Genomic DNA, 18,623 nt, shown 5'->3' with positions numbered 1-18,623 from the left:
CATGTCAGGTGATTCACCATAACCCTGTGACTCTACAACTTGACAGACACCATCATGTCAGGTGACCCACCATAACCCTGTGACTCTACAACATGACAGACACCGTCATGTCAGGTGACCCACCATAACCCCATCACTCTACAACATGACAGACACCATGTCAGGTGATTCACCACAGCCCCATGACTCTACAACATGACAGACACCATCATGTCAGGTGACCCACCATAACCCCGTGACTCTACAACATGACAGACACCATCATGTCAGGTGACCCACCATAACCCCGTGACTCTACAACATGACAGACACCATCATGTCAGGTGACCCACCATAGCCCCGTGACTCTACAACATGACAGACACCATCATGTCAGGTGATTCAGCCCCGTGGCTCTACAACATGACAGACACCATCATGTCAGGTGATTCAGCACCGTGGCTCTACAACATGACAGACACCATCATGTCAGGTGATTCAGCCCCGTGGCTCTACAACATGACAGACACCATCATGTCAGGTGATTCAGCCCAGACACCATCATGTCAGGTGATTCACCCCGTGACTCTACAACATGACAGACACCATCATGTCAGGTGACCCACCATAACCCTGTGACTCTACAACATGACAGACACCATCATGTCAGGTGACCCACCATAACCCTGTGACTCTACAACATGACAGACACCATCATGTCAGGTGACCCACCACAGCCCCATGACTCTACAACATGACAGACACCATCATGTCAGGTGACCCACCATAACCCCGTGACTCTACAACATGACAGACACCATGTCAGGTGACCCACCACAGCCCCATGACTCTACAACATGACAGACACCATCATGTCAGGTGATTCAGCCCCGTGACTCTACAACATGACAGACACCATCATGTCAGGTGACCCACCATAACCCCGTGACTCTACAACATGACAGACACCATCATGTCAGGTGACCCACCACAGCCCCGTGACTCTACAACATGACAGACACCATCATGTCAGGTGACCCACCATAACCCCGTGACTCTACAACATGACAGACACCATCATGTCAGGTGATCCACCACAGCCCCGTGACTCTACAACATGACAGACACCATCATGTCAGGTGACCCACCATAACCCCGTGACTCTACAACATGACAGACACCATCATGTCAGGTGACCATCTGACCCCCTAACATTGACAGACACCATCATGTCAGGTGACCCACCATAACCCCATCACTCTACAACATGACAGACACCATCATGTCAGGTGACCCACCATAACCCCGTGACTCTACAACATGACAGACACCATCATGTCAGGTGACCCACCATAACCCCGTGACTCTACAACATGACAGACACCATCATGTCAGGTGACCCACCATAACCCCGTGACTCTACAACATGACAGACACCATCATGTCAGGTGACCCAACATAACCCCATCACTCTACAACATGACAGACACCATCATGTCAGGTGACCCACCATAACCCCGTGACTCTACAACATGACAGACACCATCATGTCAGGTGACCCACCATAACCCCGTGACTCTACAACATGACAGACACCATCATGTCAGGTGACCCACCAACCCCATGACTCTACAACATGACAGACACCATCATGTCAGGTGACCCAACATAACCCCATCACTCTACAACATGACAGACACCATCATGTCAGGTGTACCATAACCCCCGTGACTCTACAACATGACAGACACCATCATGTCAGGTGACCCACCATAACCCCGTGACTCTACAACATGACAGACACCATCATGTCAGGTGACCCACCATAACCCCGTGACTCTACAACATGACAGACACCATCATGTCAGGTGATCCACCACAGCCCCGTGACTCTACAACATGACAGACACCATCATGTCAGGTGACCCACCATAACCCCGTGACTCTACAACATGACAGACACCATCATGTCAGGTGATCCACCACAGCCCCGTGACTCTACATTATATTCTCCTGGCTGATGATTTAGTAGAACAGTTTACATTATATTCTCCTGGCTGATGATTTAGTGGAACAGTTTACATTGTCATTTGAGACCAGTCATTTAGGATAGGGAGTTGTTGTTAGGGAGTTGTTGTTAGGGAGTTGAGCTGGAGTGTGTCACACAGGGGATTGTTTCAGACTGCTTCTCTGTGGATGGGGGCTCCAATAGCTTTGATACACTCACTGTATTAACGTCTTTACTGTTACCCAACACGCTGCGTGGTCCTATCTTTACTGTTACCCAACACGCTGCGTTGTCCTATCTTTACTGTTACCCAACACGCTGCGTTGTCCTATCTTTACTGTTACCCAACACGCTGCGTTGTCCTATCTTTACTGTTACCCAACACGCTGCGTTAATAGATCTTTACTGTTACCCAACACGCTGCGTTGTCCTATCTTTACTGTTACCCAACACGCTGCGTTGTCCTATCTTTACTGTTACCCAACACGCTGCGTTGTCCTATCTTTACTGTTACCCAACACGCTGCGTTGTCCTATCTTTTGTCCTATCTTTACTGTTACCCAACACGCTGCGTTGTCCTATCTTTACTGTTACCCAACACGCTGCGTTGTCCTATCTTTACTGTTACCCAACACGCTGCGTTGTCCTATCTTTACTGTTACCCAACACGCTGCGTTGTCCTATCTTTACTGTTACCCAACACGCTGCGTTGTCCTATCTTTACTGTTACCCAACACGCTGCGTTGTCCTATCTTTACTGTTACCCAACACACGCTTTACTGTTACCCAACACGCTGCGTTGTCCTATCTTTACTGTTACCCAACACGCTGCGTTGTCCTATCTTTACTGTTACCCAACACGCTGCGTTGTCCTATCTTTACTGTTACCCAACACGCTGCGTTGTCCTATCTTTACTGTTACCCAACACGCTGCGTTGTCCTATCTTTACTGTTACCCAACACGCTGCGTTGTCCTATCTTTACTGTTACCCAACACGCTGCGTTGTCCTATCTTTACTGTTACCCAACACGCTGCGTTGTCCTATCTTTACTGTTACCCAACACGCTGCGTTGTCCTATCTTTACTGTTACCCAACACGCTGCGTTATCTTTTGTCCTATCTTTACCCAACACGCTGTTACCCAACACGCTGCGTTGTCCTATCTTTACTGTTACCCAACACGCTGTTGTCCTATCCTATCTTTACTGTTACCCAACACGCTGCGTTGTTGTCCTATCTTTACTGTTACCCAACACGCTGTTGTCTAATAGATCTTTACTGTTACCCAACACGCTGTCCTATCTTTTGTCCTATCTTTACTGTTACCCAACACGCTGCGTTGATCCTATCTTTACTGTTACCCAACACGCTGCGTTGTCCTATCTTTACTGTTACCCAACACGCTGCGTTGTCCTATCTTTACTGTTACCCAACACGCTGCGTTGTCCTATCTTTACTGTTACCCAACACGCTGCGTTGTCCTATCTTTACTGTTACCCAACACGCTGCGTTGTCCTATCTTTACTGTTACTTTACCAACACGCTGCGTTGTTAATCCTATCTTTACTGTTACCCAACACGCTGCGTTGTCCTATCTTTACTGTTACCCAACACGCTGCGTTGTCCTATCTTTACTGTTACCCAACACGCTGCGTTGTCCTATCTTTACTGTTACCCAACACGCTGCGTTGTCCTATCTTTACTGTTACCCAACACGCTGTCCTATCTTTACGTTGTCCTATCTTTACTGTTACCCAACACGCTGCGTTGTCCTATCTTTACTGTTACCCAACACGCTGCGTTGTCCTGTTACCCAACACGCTGCGTTTGTCCTATCTTTACTGTTACCCAACACCAACACGTTACCCAACACGCTGCGTTTATCTTTACCTGTTACCCAACACGCTGTTGATCTATCTTTACTGTTACCCAACACGCTCGTTGTCCTATCTTTACTGTTACCCAACACGCTGCGTGTCCTATCTGTTACCCAACACGCTGTTACCCAACACGCTCAACACGCTGCGTTGTCCTATCTTTACTGTTACCCAACACGCTGCGTTGTCCTATCTCTTTACTGTTACCCAACACGCTGCGTTGTCCTATCTTTACTGTTACCCAACACGCTGTGTTGATCTATCTTTACTGTTACCCAACACGCTGTGTCTTTACTATACCCAACACGCTTTACTGTTACCCTAACCCAACGCTGTTGTCCTATCTTTACTGTTACCCAACACGCTGCGTTAATAGATCTTTACTGTTACCCAACACGCTGCGTTGATCTATCTTTACTGTTACCCAACACGCCGTTGTCCTATCTTTACTGTTACCCAACACGCTGCGTTGTCCTATCTTTACTGTTACCCAACACGCTGCGTTGTTGTCCTATCTTTACTGTTACCCAACACGCTGTTACCCAACGTTGTCCTATCTTTACTGTTACCCAACACGCTGCGTTAATAGATCTTTACTGTTACCCAACACGCTGCGTTGTCCTATCTTTACTGTTACCCAACACGCTGCGTTGTCCTATCTTTACTGTTACCCAACACGCTGTTGTCCTATCTTTACTGTTACCCAACAGATCTTTACTGTTGTGTTGATCTATCTTTACTGTTACCCAACACGCTGCGTTGTCCTATCTTTACTGTTACGTTTGTCCTATCAACACGCTGCGTTGTCCTATCTTTACTGTTACCCAACACGCTGCGTTGTCCTATCTTTACTGTTACCCAACACGCTGCGTTGTCCTATCTTTACTGTTACCCAAGTCCTATCTTTACTGTTACCCAACACGTCCTATCTTTACTGCGTTGTCCTATCTTTACTGTTACCCAACACGCTGCGTTGTCCTATCTTTACTGTTACCCAACACGCTGCGTTGTCCTATCTTTACTGTTACCCAACACGCTGCGTTGTCCTATCTTTACTGTTACCCAACACGCTGCGTTGTCCTATCTTTACTGTTACCCAACACGCTGCGTTGTCCTATCTTTACTGTTACCCAACACGCTTTGTCCTATCTTTACTGTTACCCAACATAGATCTTTACTGTTACCCAACACGCTGCGTTGTCCTATCTTTACTGTTACCCAACACGCTCGCTCCTATCTTTACTGTTACCCAACACGCTGAACGTTGTCCTATCTTTACTGTTTTAATTGTTGTCCTATCTTTACTGTTACCCAACAGTTTTCCAACACGCTGCGTGGGTCCTAACTGTTACCCAACACGCTGTTGTCCTATCTTTACTGTTAAGAGGGCCGTGTCCTATCTTTACTGTTACCCAACACGCTGCTATCTTTACTGTTACCCAACACGCTGCGTTGTCCTATCTTTAGTTACCCAACCTTGTTGTCCATCTTTACTGTTACCCAATGCGTTGTCCTATCTTTACTGTTACCCAACACTGCGTTGTCCTATCTTTACTGTTACCCAACACGGAAAATAGAACTGTTACCCAACACAATTGTCCTATCTTTACTGTTACCCAAGTTGATCTATCTTTACTGTTACCCAACACGCTGCGTTGATAGATCTTTACTATCTTTACCCAACACGCTGTGTCCTATGTTTTACTGTTACCCAACACGCTGTCCTATCTTTACTGTTACCCAACACGCTGCGTTGTCCTATCTTTACTGTTACCCAACACGCTGCGTTGTCCTATCTTTACTGTTACCCAACACGTTGTGTTTGCGTTGTCCTATCTTTACTGTTACCCAACACGCTGTGTTGTCCTATCATTGTGGTCACAATCAACTGTTAATAAACCAAGGAAGCTGATGAGATCTTTACTGTTACCCAACAGCTGGCGTTGTCCTAACTGTTAAGACCAAGGAACTAATGAGATCTTTACTGTTACCCAACACGCCTAGAATCAACACGCTGCGTTGTCCTATCTTTGGCTTAATAAGACCCAAGGAATCTAATGAGATTACCCAACACGCTGCGTTGTCTAGAATCTTTACAGTGGTTACCCAACAAGACCAAAGGAAGCTAATCTTTATAGTTACCTAGAATCACAGTGTCCTATCTTTACTGTTACCCAACAGCGTTATCCTATCTTTACTGTTACCCAACATAGGTTACCCAAACACGCTTAATAGATCTTATGAATCTGAGATCTTTACTGTTACCCAACACGCTGTTCGGACCAGACAATAAGACCAAGTCCTTTTAATGAGATCACCACAGGTGCCAAGAATCAACAGTGGAAATAACATCTACATCAATAAGACCAGAAAGAAGCTAATGGAGAGGTGCCTAGAATCAACAGTGGCTCCAATAAGACCAAGGAAGCTAATGAGATGTGTGTGCCTAAGAGAGAATTAAACCTTGTATGCTCCTCTTCTAAACCGGCCTTGAAGCTAATGAGAGTATGGTGCTGTTCGAATCCTCCAGTGGCTCGTCTGTCAATAAGACCAAAATAGAACTAATGAGATATGGCTGTTTAGAATGATGGGGGGTGAGTTGGGAGCAGCAATGGGAAGACGAGTGGCAGAGTGGCAGAGGGCCCTTATCACCCCTACACAGAGCCTGCGTGCCAGCAAGCCAGCCGAATACAAAGTAGTTCCCCTTCCTCCCAGTTCAATGTAAATAAACCAGAGAGAGAGGAAAATAGAATGTTTAGATTAATGGAGCCTAGAATCTTTTTTAGCCTGACAGTGTCTTTCAAACAGGCAGAAGGAAGCTATATTAAATTTAGGCTCTTGTTTTTACTTTTCTTTTTTTCAGACACTTTGTTTTTCCCAAGATTGTTTCTTCCCTTGATAGATAGTTGTGTTTGACCACAGATATTCTAATGAGATATGAGGGTGCAAAGAGGGGCGCAGTGTCCGCATTGTGGTCACAATCAACAGTGGCTCCAATAAGACCAAGGTAGCTATTGAGATAGGTGCCTAGGTGCCAATAAGACCAAGAATCAACAGTGGCTCCAATAAGACCAAGGAAGCTAATGAGATATAGGTGCCTAGAATCAACAGTGGCTCCAATAAGACCAAGGAAGCTAATGAGATATAGGTGCCTAGAATCAACAGTGGCTCCAATAAGACCAAGGTAGCTAATGAGATATAGGTGCCTAGAATCAACAGTGGCTCCAATAAGACCAAGGTAGCTAATGAGATATAGGTGCCTAGAATCAACAGTGGCTCCAATAAGACCAAGGAAGCTAATGAGATATAGGTGCCTAGAATCAACAGTGGCTCCAATAAGACCAAGGAAGCTAATGAGATATAGGTGCCTAGAATCAACAGTGGCTCCAATAAGACCAAGGAAGCTAATGAGATATAGGTGCCTAGAATCAACAGTGGCTCCAATAAGACCAAGGAAGCTAATGAGATATAGGTGCCTAGAATCAACAGTGGCTCCAATAAGACCAAGGAAGCTAATGAGATATAGGTGCCTAGAATCAACAGTGGCTCCAATAAGACCAAGGAAGCTAATGAGATATAGGTGCCTAGAATCAACAGTGGCTCCAATAAGACCAAGGAAGCTAATGAGATATAGGTGCCTAGAATCAACAGTGGCTCCAATAAGACCAAGGAAGCTAATGAGATATGGTGCCTAGAATAACAATGTGAGAATCTTATGCTGTCGTATAATCAGATGCTTCAGTACCAGCGCTTGACTTGGGCAGGAGCTCACCGGAGCCGAGTACCAGGACCTTAGTTTAATATAAACAGTACCGGCAACCAAAATAAACACGGGCACCTATTTCAGTTCAAGTCACTGTTCGGTACAACAATTTTGTCACTTATTTTCATTCATGTCTCTGACATGCTACATTTTCTAATTCCCTATCGTACACTCAGGGTATGCAAAGCCAGGAGTACCTCATTGGTTCCATCGGCGTGAGCGGAAAGACCAAGTGGGATGTGCTAGATGGAGTAATCAGACGATTATTCAAGGTAAAACCTCCTTCCCCCTGCTCACCATATGATCAGTCACTGACTGAACCCTACAGACGAAAAACCAAATATGAAGCACTACATTTTTTGTGTCAGAAAAAGCTCATGATAAATGGTTCTTCGTCTGTATGATTGACAGACTATTTCTTTGCTGTGGAGACATATGGATAAACACTGAGATATTAGATAGAATGTGTCTTTATCTTAGAATTCAATTTGTCCACTTCCCCTCCAGGAGTACGTGTTCCGGGTGGACCCTCTGACCAGTCTGGGGCTGAACTCAGACAGTATAGTCAGCTATAGGATGGGGGATGTGGTGCGGGCCCACGCCTCTGAACTGCCTGAAATGCTGCCCTGTGGCTACCTGGTGGGGGACAACAACGTCATCAGCGTCAACCTCAAAGGTACTAGGATGGCCCAGACTAACGGCATGATGCATTTCACTGTTTCTATTGTTGTGTGTTTTATGTATTACTGTACGTCCTACATCCTTTTAAGGACATGACCAAACACATTTCCCTCTGGTGGGATAATAAAGTTTATTAAATCAAAATAGCACAGATATAGAGGAAGGGCCTTGAGTCTTGACCATGAGACCTGAGCAGGAACAACCCACCTATACCTATAGGATGGCACATTTCCAAACATGACAAAATGGAACCCCAGAAGGTTTAAATAGAAAGTCCAAAAGCTTCTTAATCCTGACATGACAATACTCTCATGCACTTTGAAAAGCACTTCGGACACTTCAGTCAATGTACTGCTCCTGAAGGGGCAAAGGATGTTTTAATTAAATGGACTAACATCGGCTTCCATTTTTATTCACCAGAGCTAAAAAAAAGTAGACAACACTTCCTTTATTTCACTCGCATGCTGGCTGCTATGTGGTCGTAATGGCCGCTTCTCTCCCATAGTCACAACAGTGGCCATCAGCAGAAACATCTGGTGGGCCAGGCCTGAACTAGGTGCCATTGAATCCTGTGTCAGCACTCTGCATTACAGTTGTGTTTTCACTGGAGGAGTAGTGTCCAAGCTCCCATCAACAGTCAATTATAGTTACTCTGCAGTCATTAAAGCTGAATTATAGTTACTCTGCAGTCATTGAAGCTGAATTATAGTTACTCTGCAATCATTAAAGCTGAAGTATAGTTACTCTGCAGTCATTGAAGCTGCATTGTAGTTACTCTGCAGTCATTGAAGCTGAATTATAGTTACTCTGCAGTCATTGAAGCTGAATTATAGTTACTCTGCAGTCATTGAAGCTGAATTATAGTTACTCTGAAGTCATTGAAGCTGAATTATAGTTACTCTGATGTTATTGAAGCTGAATTATAGTTACTCTGCAGTCATTGAAGCTGAATTATAGTTACTCTGCTGATCCTAAATCAGCGCTCCTACTCTGAGACGCTTGACACATACGCCACCTGACGTCCCAAAGAGTTGCACCATAAACGATAATCAACTCTTCCTATTTCTCATGATTTATTTTATGTTACCATCATTTATTAGCCATCGCACAGTCGCACTGCATTTAATTATGATATTTTATGGGCTATTACCTGAGTGAATGAACTCAATTCATTCCATTAGTTTTAGAATGGCATGAATTGTATTCAGTCTAACACAGGTTGTGAGGCTATGTTATATACCGTTAACATGATAATATCCTGTATGATTATAGCACCTAGTATCATCAGACAATCACATCTCTCCTCCTGCAGGTGTGAAGGAGAACAGCATAGACAGCCTGGTATTTGACACCCTCATCCCCAAGCCCATCGTCCAGAGATACCTCAACCTGCTCATGGAGCATCGCCGCATCATCCTCTCTGGCCCCAGCGGCACCGGGAAGTCCTTCCTGGCCAGCAAGCTGGCAGAGTTCATTGTCACCAAGTCTGGTCGAAAGGTCACGGAGAGCAACTTGGCTAGCTTCAACGTGGACCAGAAATCCAGCAAGGTAAGAAAACGCTCAGCCAATAGTATTAAGGAGCTAGTCGCTAAGGAGTCGGCATATTTGTCTATAAATCTCCTCGTTTGGCTCTGTACTGCATCAAGGACAGTGGTCCTATTTCAAAGACAAAGTTACACTCACTTTATGTATAATGGCCACATCTTTAAGCTCACTGTGTGTTGTTTCTGTGCAGGACCTGCGTCAGTACCTATCCAGCCTGGCAGAACAGTGCAACACTGAGGAGAGCGAGACGGAGCTGCCCACCGTGGTCATACTGGACAACCTCCACCACATCGGCTCACTCAGCGACATCTTCAACGGATTCCTCAACTACAAGTACCACAAATGGTGAGTATAGCTCCACCGGCAAGGAAGTCTAGCCGCTATAGGATGGTGGTGATGATGATGATGGTGATGGTGGTGGTGGGGATGATGATGATGGGGGTGGTGTTGATGGTGATGGTGGTGGTGGGGGTGATGATGATGGGGGTGATTGTGTTTAACTCAAATGCAACAGTTAGAGTTAATGTGAACACGGGGATTCTATACCAACAACCATTTCTCATTACAAGATAATGCAATTCATATTCTATTCAAGATAGTTTACCTACTGTACCCTGATAAGCACAATCACTGTTGTGAAAGGTAAATATCCTTATTGCCTGGCCCTGGTACGTAACTGCACTGTCCTCAGTATAATTGTTCTGTCTTGTCTGCAGCCCGTATGTGATTGGAACCATGAACCAGGGAGTGTCTTCCTCTCCCAACCTTGAGCTTCACCACAATTTCAGGTATGTGTACCTTCACCAACACTCAAACCACCATTCAAAAGCTTAATTTGCTCTTTGCTTTGAACATATTGTTTTTCCTGTACAGAAAACATATTCAAGCAGATTCTTGCTAACTAACATTATTTTGGGGCATTTTTCCTTTTTTGAAAACTCTGTTTATTCAGTTTTACACACAAGACAACACAAAACAATATAAATAATATACTCAACTAGAAAGAAAAAGAAGAATAGCTTTAAAGATACAGTACTTTGGACAAGTTAAACACACCAGGCTACCAAGGTTAAAGGACCATCTGTAGTACAGGGACAGAGCACACACCTCACCATTGTTCCTGTAAACAGACAAGGGATAGGGGGGGGAGAAATCACCCAACCATCCACTGGACCAAAAATAAAGTTTACAATGCTTTAAAAATATAGAATAATTTTATGTAAGCGTGAACAAAAGAAAACATTTAAAAAACAGGGCAAAACAAACTCACAATTTAGTCTCTGACAGGGCAAGATGAACAAGGCAGGTCACATTCAATAAGAATCAATAGGCACATCAACCTTAATACCACCCTCCCCACCAAAAAACCCCCAACAAAGAAATGCTCATCCAGCCCTTTTTTCACAGGGGAGTGAAATACAGACGTATTTTTGTTTTAATATGAATGCCATCAGAGGATGGACTGTTTAAAGACCGGAATGGAGCCCAAGCCTCATCAAACAGTTTGGGGTTCCCACGCGTATTGTATTTAATGTTTTCTAGTTTCAGAGAGCACAACACATCTCTCACCCAATATCTATAAGATGGGGGAGCTGCCATCTTCCAGTTCTGTAGTATTAGCCGTCTAGCTAAAAGAGTTGTATAAGCAACAGTGTCCGACTGGATTCTTGATAGGGGGGTATCCATGGGCAGTACTCCAAAAAGGGCTGTAAGGGGAGACGGATCTATAACAGTGTCATATCAGAGAAACATTTGAAATATGAATTCCCAGAAACCTGACGGTTTGTGACAGCCCCAAAACATATGATACAGTGTGGCTGGTTCTGTTTTACATCAGACACCAGTAGGATCAGAATCTGAGGATATTCTTCCCAGTTTGGCTTGGGGCCATTTTCAACAATAAGATGCGCTGTGTTATTTTTAAAAGGGTGACTATAAAAAAATATAATAGTAACTCAATTAAAAATGAATCAATAGTCAATAGTAAAACTACCAATAAGAATATTGTGATTATGTACAGTATTTAATCAACATTTCATTCCTGCTTCCACTAGTAGAAACAATAATACCACCACCAGGCCTACTGCCACAAAATAGTTGTGTGGGTGTCTTTCAAACCATGAAGTCAGTCGACTTGGGCGACCTGACAAAATTCACATAATAAATATTTCTATAGATCTGTCATTCTAATTGAAAGTTCTATATGAGCCATTTCTATGCTTCCTGTTAAGTTTAGTTTTGCGTCTTTAAATTTGGTTTCGTCCACCAGCTTCAAACAGCTGAAAATACAATATTTTTGGTTATGGAAAATATTTCACAGCAGTTTAGATGATACAATGATTCTCTACACTAGACTTGCTGGTTTTGTTACATAAACTGAAATTAGGTTAACTATTATAATTTTTCTAAACAGGCCATGGCGGAGTGATTCATGCATAGTGCATCTTAAACTTGGCTAATTAGCTTTGCTAATTTGACCTGATATCATTTTAGGCCTTACACACCTGGTCATTTTTACGTGACATATTTGAGAAGATAATTACATGACTAATGTGGCGACAGATATATTTGCAAAATCACACTGACATTCATTGATTAACATTTTCATCACACTGTCACCATGGAAGGTACAGGAAACAGCCCAGCATTTCATAAAATGCCATGAGGCCAAATGTGGCTCAACCTCCACGCTGATACTGGCCTTCCTGACTATGAGTCGGAATTACAATATGGAATGATCAAACCAGAGTGCAAGCCTCAGAACAAGCAGTCATCTTTATTATGACAACTGACAACAGAGCAGTCATCTTTATTATGACAACAGAGCAGTCATCTTTATTATGACAACAGAGCAGTCATCTTTATTATGACAACAGAGCAGTCATCTTTATTATGACAACAGAGCAGTCATCTTTATTATGACAACAGAGCAGTCATCTTTATTATGACAACAGAGCAGTCATCTTTATTATGACAACAGAGCAGTCATCTTTATTATGACAACAGAGCAGTCATCTTTATTATGACAACAGAGCAGTCATCTTTATTATGACAACAGAGCAGTCATCTTTATTATGACAACTGACAACAGAGCAGTCATCACCAATTGGGCTTTATTTGGGATACAGATTTCAAATATATGCCAAACATCCATCCCCCAAACGGCCCTTATCTTTGGGCCAAACTTGCATGGAATTTCCCTAATGCTGAATTCCAAATCGACCTCTAGTGCCATTCTCTAGTCACTGATCTGAAAGAATTGGATCTAGGTATAAGAAACTTGATGCTCCATCTTTTCTTTCCATAGGCTGATTGGAATAACCACCACAATCAATCATTTCAGGTCTACCGGAATCATGTAGCCTCCAATTCCATCACAGCTGCTCCATAGAGTGTGATGTCATACATGTTGTCTCGTCATCCTCTTCCCCTGTCTTCAGGTGGGTGCTGTGTGCCAACCACACAGAGCCGGTCAAGGGTTTCCTGGGCCGATTTCTGCGCAGGAAGCTGATCGAGACGGAGATCAACAGGAACATGCGCAGCAATGACCTCATCAAGGTCATCGACTGGATTCCCAAGACGTGGCAGCACCTCAACGGCTTCCTGGAGGCCCACAGCTCCTCAGACGTCACCATCGGTTAGACAATGCCCCCCTCCCCCCCCACACACACACACTTTGAGTTCACATATTTCTAATGATATTGTGAACATTGCACACATGACACCTAATAAGTGTATTTTGGTGTTGTGACTTTGGCTATGTGAGGTAATGCGTTGCTCAAACTGAAAGCTGCTACATGGTCAATCAGACGTCTGCATTGGCCGAGCAGCATTTACAGTGATATGGCCTCTGCAGAAGTCAGGGCATTCATACTTCTTGCTCTTCGCTGAGCAGCACAGAGCTGTTGTCTAGGAAGTGAGTTTGTGTTTATGCAGGACCTGTCGTCCCCATGTACCGTCGACCAATCATGTCAATGCGGAGCTATACAGAGCCCTCCAGATTATTACAACATTTGAGAGGCGCACGGCGATGCGGTACAGAGCTCAATTTAGCCTCTGCGTCACACCATCCGTACTGCGCCTCCGACCACATTTTCCAATCAAGCATGAATTGTCTCTGACCCCACAAAACACAGGGAATGTGTTGTGTTCTGCCTTCAGGTCCCAGGCTCTTCCTGTCCTGCCCCATGGATGCAGATGGCTCGCGGGTGTGGTTCACTGACCTATGGAACTACTCCCTGGTGCCTTACCTGCTGGAAGCCGTCAGAGAAGGGCTCCAGGTGGGTACAGACGGAGGTCAAAGGACACAAAGTAGAGGGGTACCGGTGTAGGGTGAAGTTGCCCCTGTCATCAGCATCTATGATTTCTCCTTTCGCTTAACTCATTTCTGGTTTTGTGGCCACCATTACAGCTGTACGGCAAGAGGGCGGCGTGGGAGGACCCGTCCAAGTGGGTGAAGGACACCTACCCCTGGAGATCTGTCTCCTTGCAGCATGACAGCCAGGCCCTGCTCCAGTTACGGCCAGAGGACGTGGGCTATGACGGCTACAGCTCCTCCAAAGAGGGCGCGTCCTCCAAACAGGTGTCACAGAGTGACACGGAAGGAGACCCACTGGTAAGGAGAAATTAAAACAAAGCCCTGAAATGCTGAAAGAAGGTCCAGTACGGGGATTTCTAATTTCTGAAGAAGACCATTGACTGTCGAAACGTCAGTCTTTTAAGCTTCTAATAAAACTACGTGTCTTTAATGGTGAGCGAGTGTTGCACCTTTTCCTGTCCCATTGTTTAATTTCCTTCAAATATGTTTCGGAGCATCGTTAGACATTATTGAACATTATTGAATTAAGTTTCCACCCTGAACCCTTCTTTCAGCACTTCAGTTTTACTTCAGTTTGACTTCAGTTTTACTTCAGTTTTAGAGTCCTAGGACTGAGCACCACTTCAGTGGTCCAGAAAATATAGACTTATTGGTTAGAGAGCCAGCACAACACAATGATTCAGGGAGGCAGGTAGCCTAGTGGTTAGAGAGCCAGTACAACACAATGATTCAGGGAGGCAGGTAGCCTAGTGGTGAGAGAGCCAGTACAACACAATGATTCAGGGAGGCAGGTAGCCTAGTGGTGAGAGAGCCAGTACAACACAATGATTCAGGGAGGCAGGTAGCCTAGTGGTTAGAGAGCCAGTACAACACAGTGGTAGAGAGCCAGCACAACACAAATGATTCAGGGAGGCAGGTAGCCTAGTGGTTAGAGAGCCAGCACAACACAATGATTCAGGGAGGCAGGTAGCCTAGTGGTGAGAGAGCCAGCACAACACAATGATTCAGGGAGGCAGGTAGCCTAGTGGTGAGAGAGCCAGCACAACACAATGATTCAGGGAGGCAGGTAGCCTAGTGGTTAGAGAGCCAGCACAACACAATGATTCAGGGAGGCAGGTAGCCTAGTGGTTAGAGAGCCAGCACAACACAATGATTCAGGGAGGCAGGTAGCCTAGTGGTTAGAGAGTCAGCACAACACAATGATTCAGGGAGGCAGGTAGCCTAGTGGTTAGAGAGCCAGCACAACACAATGATTCAGGGAGGCAGGTAGCCTAGTGGTTAGAGAGCCAGCACAACACAATGATTCAGGGAGGCAGGTAGTCTAGTGGTTAGAGAGTTGGGCCAGTAACCGAAAGGTTGCTAGATTGAATCACAGAGCTGATAAGGTGAAAATCTGTCATTCTGTCCCTGAACATGGCAGTTAACCCACTGTTCCTAGGCCATCATTGTTCTCAACTGACTTTCCTAGTTAAATAAAGGTCAAATAAAAAAAAATGTAAAAAACATGATGAAGACTGAAATCACAAGCATGTTCTAACTCTGATAGATGATTCTAATGCTGATTTGAATGACCGTTTTATTTGTACAGTGACAAAATGATTCTGAAAAGGGAGTTTGCAGGTTTTAGTTTCCTGAAGCTGGTTGAAGGAGACCATGTTGGTGGACATAATAATAAGAAATAATAAACAATACAAAAAGACATCAGTGAGTAAAGGTGGAAGCTAGTTTCCAAGGATACTAATAACAAACGTGACAGCAGATGACCTTGTCTTTTAAAAGAAGAAAAGACAAAGGGGGATTTGTCACACACACACACACACACAACCCATTAAGCTCTGAAATGTCAGCAGCTCGTTATTCGGATGACTACACTTTAATTCCACTTTGTGCGTGATAAACCGTGTGGCAGGCGATTCCTGGGGAGTTGAATACGAATGGGCTTTCTCTGTTGGCCACTTAATCCTCAACACATTACTGTGTAATCATCAGAGAAGGCCTGCACAGATTCTCCAGCCCTGGCTGCCTTAGGCCCACCAGGAATACAGCCGTTTTCGCCTTTGCCCACCAGGATGTGTAAAATCGAGTCAGGCCCACCAGGAATTACAGTTTGCCTAAGAGAGTTTTATTGTTTCCTGAAGCCCACCAGGAACTAACATGAAGGAGACCTATAGGCCCACCAGGACCATTACAGGGAAAATGAAGAAAGGTGCTTTCTATATATGGTAGGAATGGGCCACTGCGTTCCTCAGGACCATTACAGGGAAAATGAAGACCGCTCAGCCAGGTGCTTTCCATATATGGTAGGAATGGGCCACTGCGTTCCTCAGGACCATTACAGGGAAAATGAAGACCGCTGTGCCAGGTGCTTTCCATATATGGTAGGAATGGGCCACTGCGTTCCTCAGGAATTAAGGGAAAATGAAGACCGCTCAGCCAGGTGCTTTCCATATATGGTAGGAATGGGCCACACGTTCCTCAGGACCATTACAGGGAAAATGAAGACCGCTCAGCCAGGTGCTTTCCATATATGGTAGGAATGGACCACTGCGTTCCCCAGGACCATTACAGGGAAAATGAAGACCGCTCAGCCAGGTGATATATGGTAGGAAGCCACTGCGTTCCCCAGGACCATTACAGGGAAAATGAAGACCGCTCAGCCAGGTGCAATATGGTAGGAATGGGCCACTCGTTCCTCAGGACCATTACAGGGAAAATGAAGACCGCTCAGCCAGGTGCTTTCTATATATGGTAGTAATGGGCCACTGCGTTCCTCAGGACCATTACAGGAAATGAAGACCGCTGTGCCAGGTGCTTTCTATATATGGTAGGAATGGGCCACTGCGTTCCTCAGGACCATTACAGGGAAAATGAAGACCGCTCAGCCAGGTGCTTTCTATATATGGTAGGAATGGGCCACCGTTCCTCAGGACCATTACAGGGAAAATGAAGACCGCTCAGCCAGGTGCTTTCCATATATGGTAGGAATGGGCCCGTTCCTCAGGACCATTACAGGGAAAATGAAGACCGCTGTGCCAGGTGCTTTCTATATATGGTAGGAATGGGCCACTGCGTTCCTCAGGACCATTACAGGGAAATGAAGACCGCTGTGCCAGGTGCTTTCTATATATGGTAGGAATGGGCCACCGTTCCTCAGGACCATTACAGGGGAAATGAAGACCGCTGTGCCAGGTGCTTTCTATATGGTAGGAATGGGCCACTGCGTTCCTCAGGACCATTACAGGGGAAATGAAGACCGCTGTGCCAGGTGCTTTCCATATATGGTAGGAATGGGCCACTGCGTTCCTCAGGACCATTACAGGGAAAATGAAGACCGCTCAGCCAGGTGCTTTCTATATATGGTAGGAATGGGCCACTGCGTTCCTCAGGACCATTACAGGGAAAATGAAGACCGCTGTGCCAGGTGCATTCTATATATGGTAGGAATGGGCCACTGCGTTCCTCAGGACCATTACAGGGAAAATGAAGACCGCTCAGCCAGGTGCTTTCTATATATGGTAGGAATGGGCCACTGTGTTCCTCAGGACCATTACAGGGAAAATGAAGACCGCTCAGCCAGGTGCTTTCCATATATGGTAGGAATGGGCCACTGCGTTCCTCAGGACCATTACAGGGAAAATGAAGACCGCTGTGCCAGGTGCTTTCCATATATGGTAGGAATGGGCCACTGCGTTCCCCAGGACCATTACAGGGAAAATGAAGACCGCTCAGCCAGGTGCTTTCTATATATGGTAGGAATGGGCCACTGCGTTCCTCAGGACCATTACAGGGAAAATGAAGACCGCTCAGCCAGGTGCTTTCTATATATGGTAGGAATGGGCCACTGCGTTCCTCAGGACCATTACAGGGAAAATGAAGACCGCTCAGCCAGGTGCTTTCTATATATGGTAGGAATGGGCCACTGTGTTCCTCAGGACCATTACAGGGAAAATGAAGACCGCTCAGCCAGGTGCTTTCCATATATGGTAGGAATGGGCCACTGCGTTCCTCAGGACCATTACAGGGAAAATGAAGACCGCTGTGCCAGGTGCTTTCTATATATGGTAGGAATGGGCCACTGCGTTCCTCAGGACCATTACAGGGGAAATGAAGACCGCTGTGCCAGGTGCTTTCTATATATGGTAGGAATGGGCCACTGCGTTCCTCAGGACCATTACAGGGGAAATGAAGACCGCTGTGCCAGGTGCTTTCCATATATGGTAGGAATGGGCCACTGCGTTCCTCAGGACCATTACAGGGAAAATGAAGACCGCTCAGCCAGGTGCTTTCTATATATGGTAGGAATGGGCCACTGCGTTCCTCAGGACCATTACAGGGAAAATGAAGACCGCTGTGCCAGGTGCTTTCTATATATGGTAGGAATGGGCCACTGCGTTCCTCAGGACCATTACAGGGAAAATGAAGACCGCTGTGCCAGGTGCTTTCTATATATG

The 18,623-nt window shown here is 45.3% G+C and overlaps 1 protein-coding gene across 1 annotated transcript in view; it reads left to right on the top strand.

The window, feature by feature from the left end:
- nav3 (neuron navigator 3) overlaps window positions 1–18,623 on the top strand; it is a 292,679-nt gene that overhangs the window by 266,022 nt on the left and 8,034 nt on the right. Inside the window, 9 exon segments of the mRNA XM_065021393.1 lie at window positions 6,772–6,872; window positions 7,805–7,900; window positions 8,136–8,304; window positions 9,622–9,857; window positions 10,045–10,199; window positions 10,571–10,642; window positions 13,295–13,491; window positions 14,016–14,134; window positions 14,266–14,469. Of these exon segments, the coding sequence (XP_064877465.1) occupies window positions 6,772–6,872; window positions 7,805–7,900; window positions 8,136–8,304; window positions 9,622–9,857; window positions 10,045–10,199; window positions 10,571–10,642; window positions 13,295–13,491; window positions 14,016–14,134; window positions 14,266–14,469 (1,349 nt within the window).

The sequence above is a fragment of the Oncorhynchus nerka genome, linkage group LG8 (assembly GCF_034236695.1).
Source record: "Oncorhynchus nerka isolate Pitt River linkage group LG8, Oner_Uvic_2.0, whole genome shotgun sequence".
NCBI lineage: Eukaryota > Metazoa > Chordata > Actinopteri > Salmoniformes > Salmonidae > Oncorhynchus > Oncorhynchus nerka.
The sequence above is the reverse complement of the archived record's forward strand: the minus strand, read 5'-3'. Positions and strand labels throughout refer to the sequence as shown.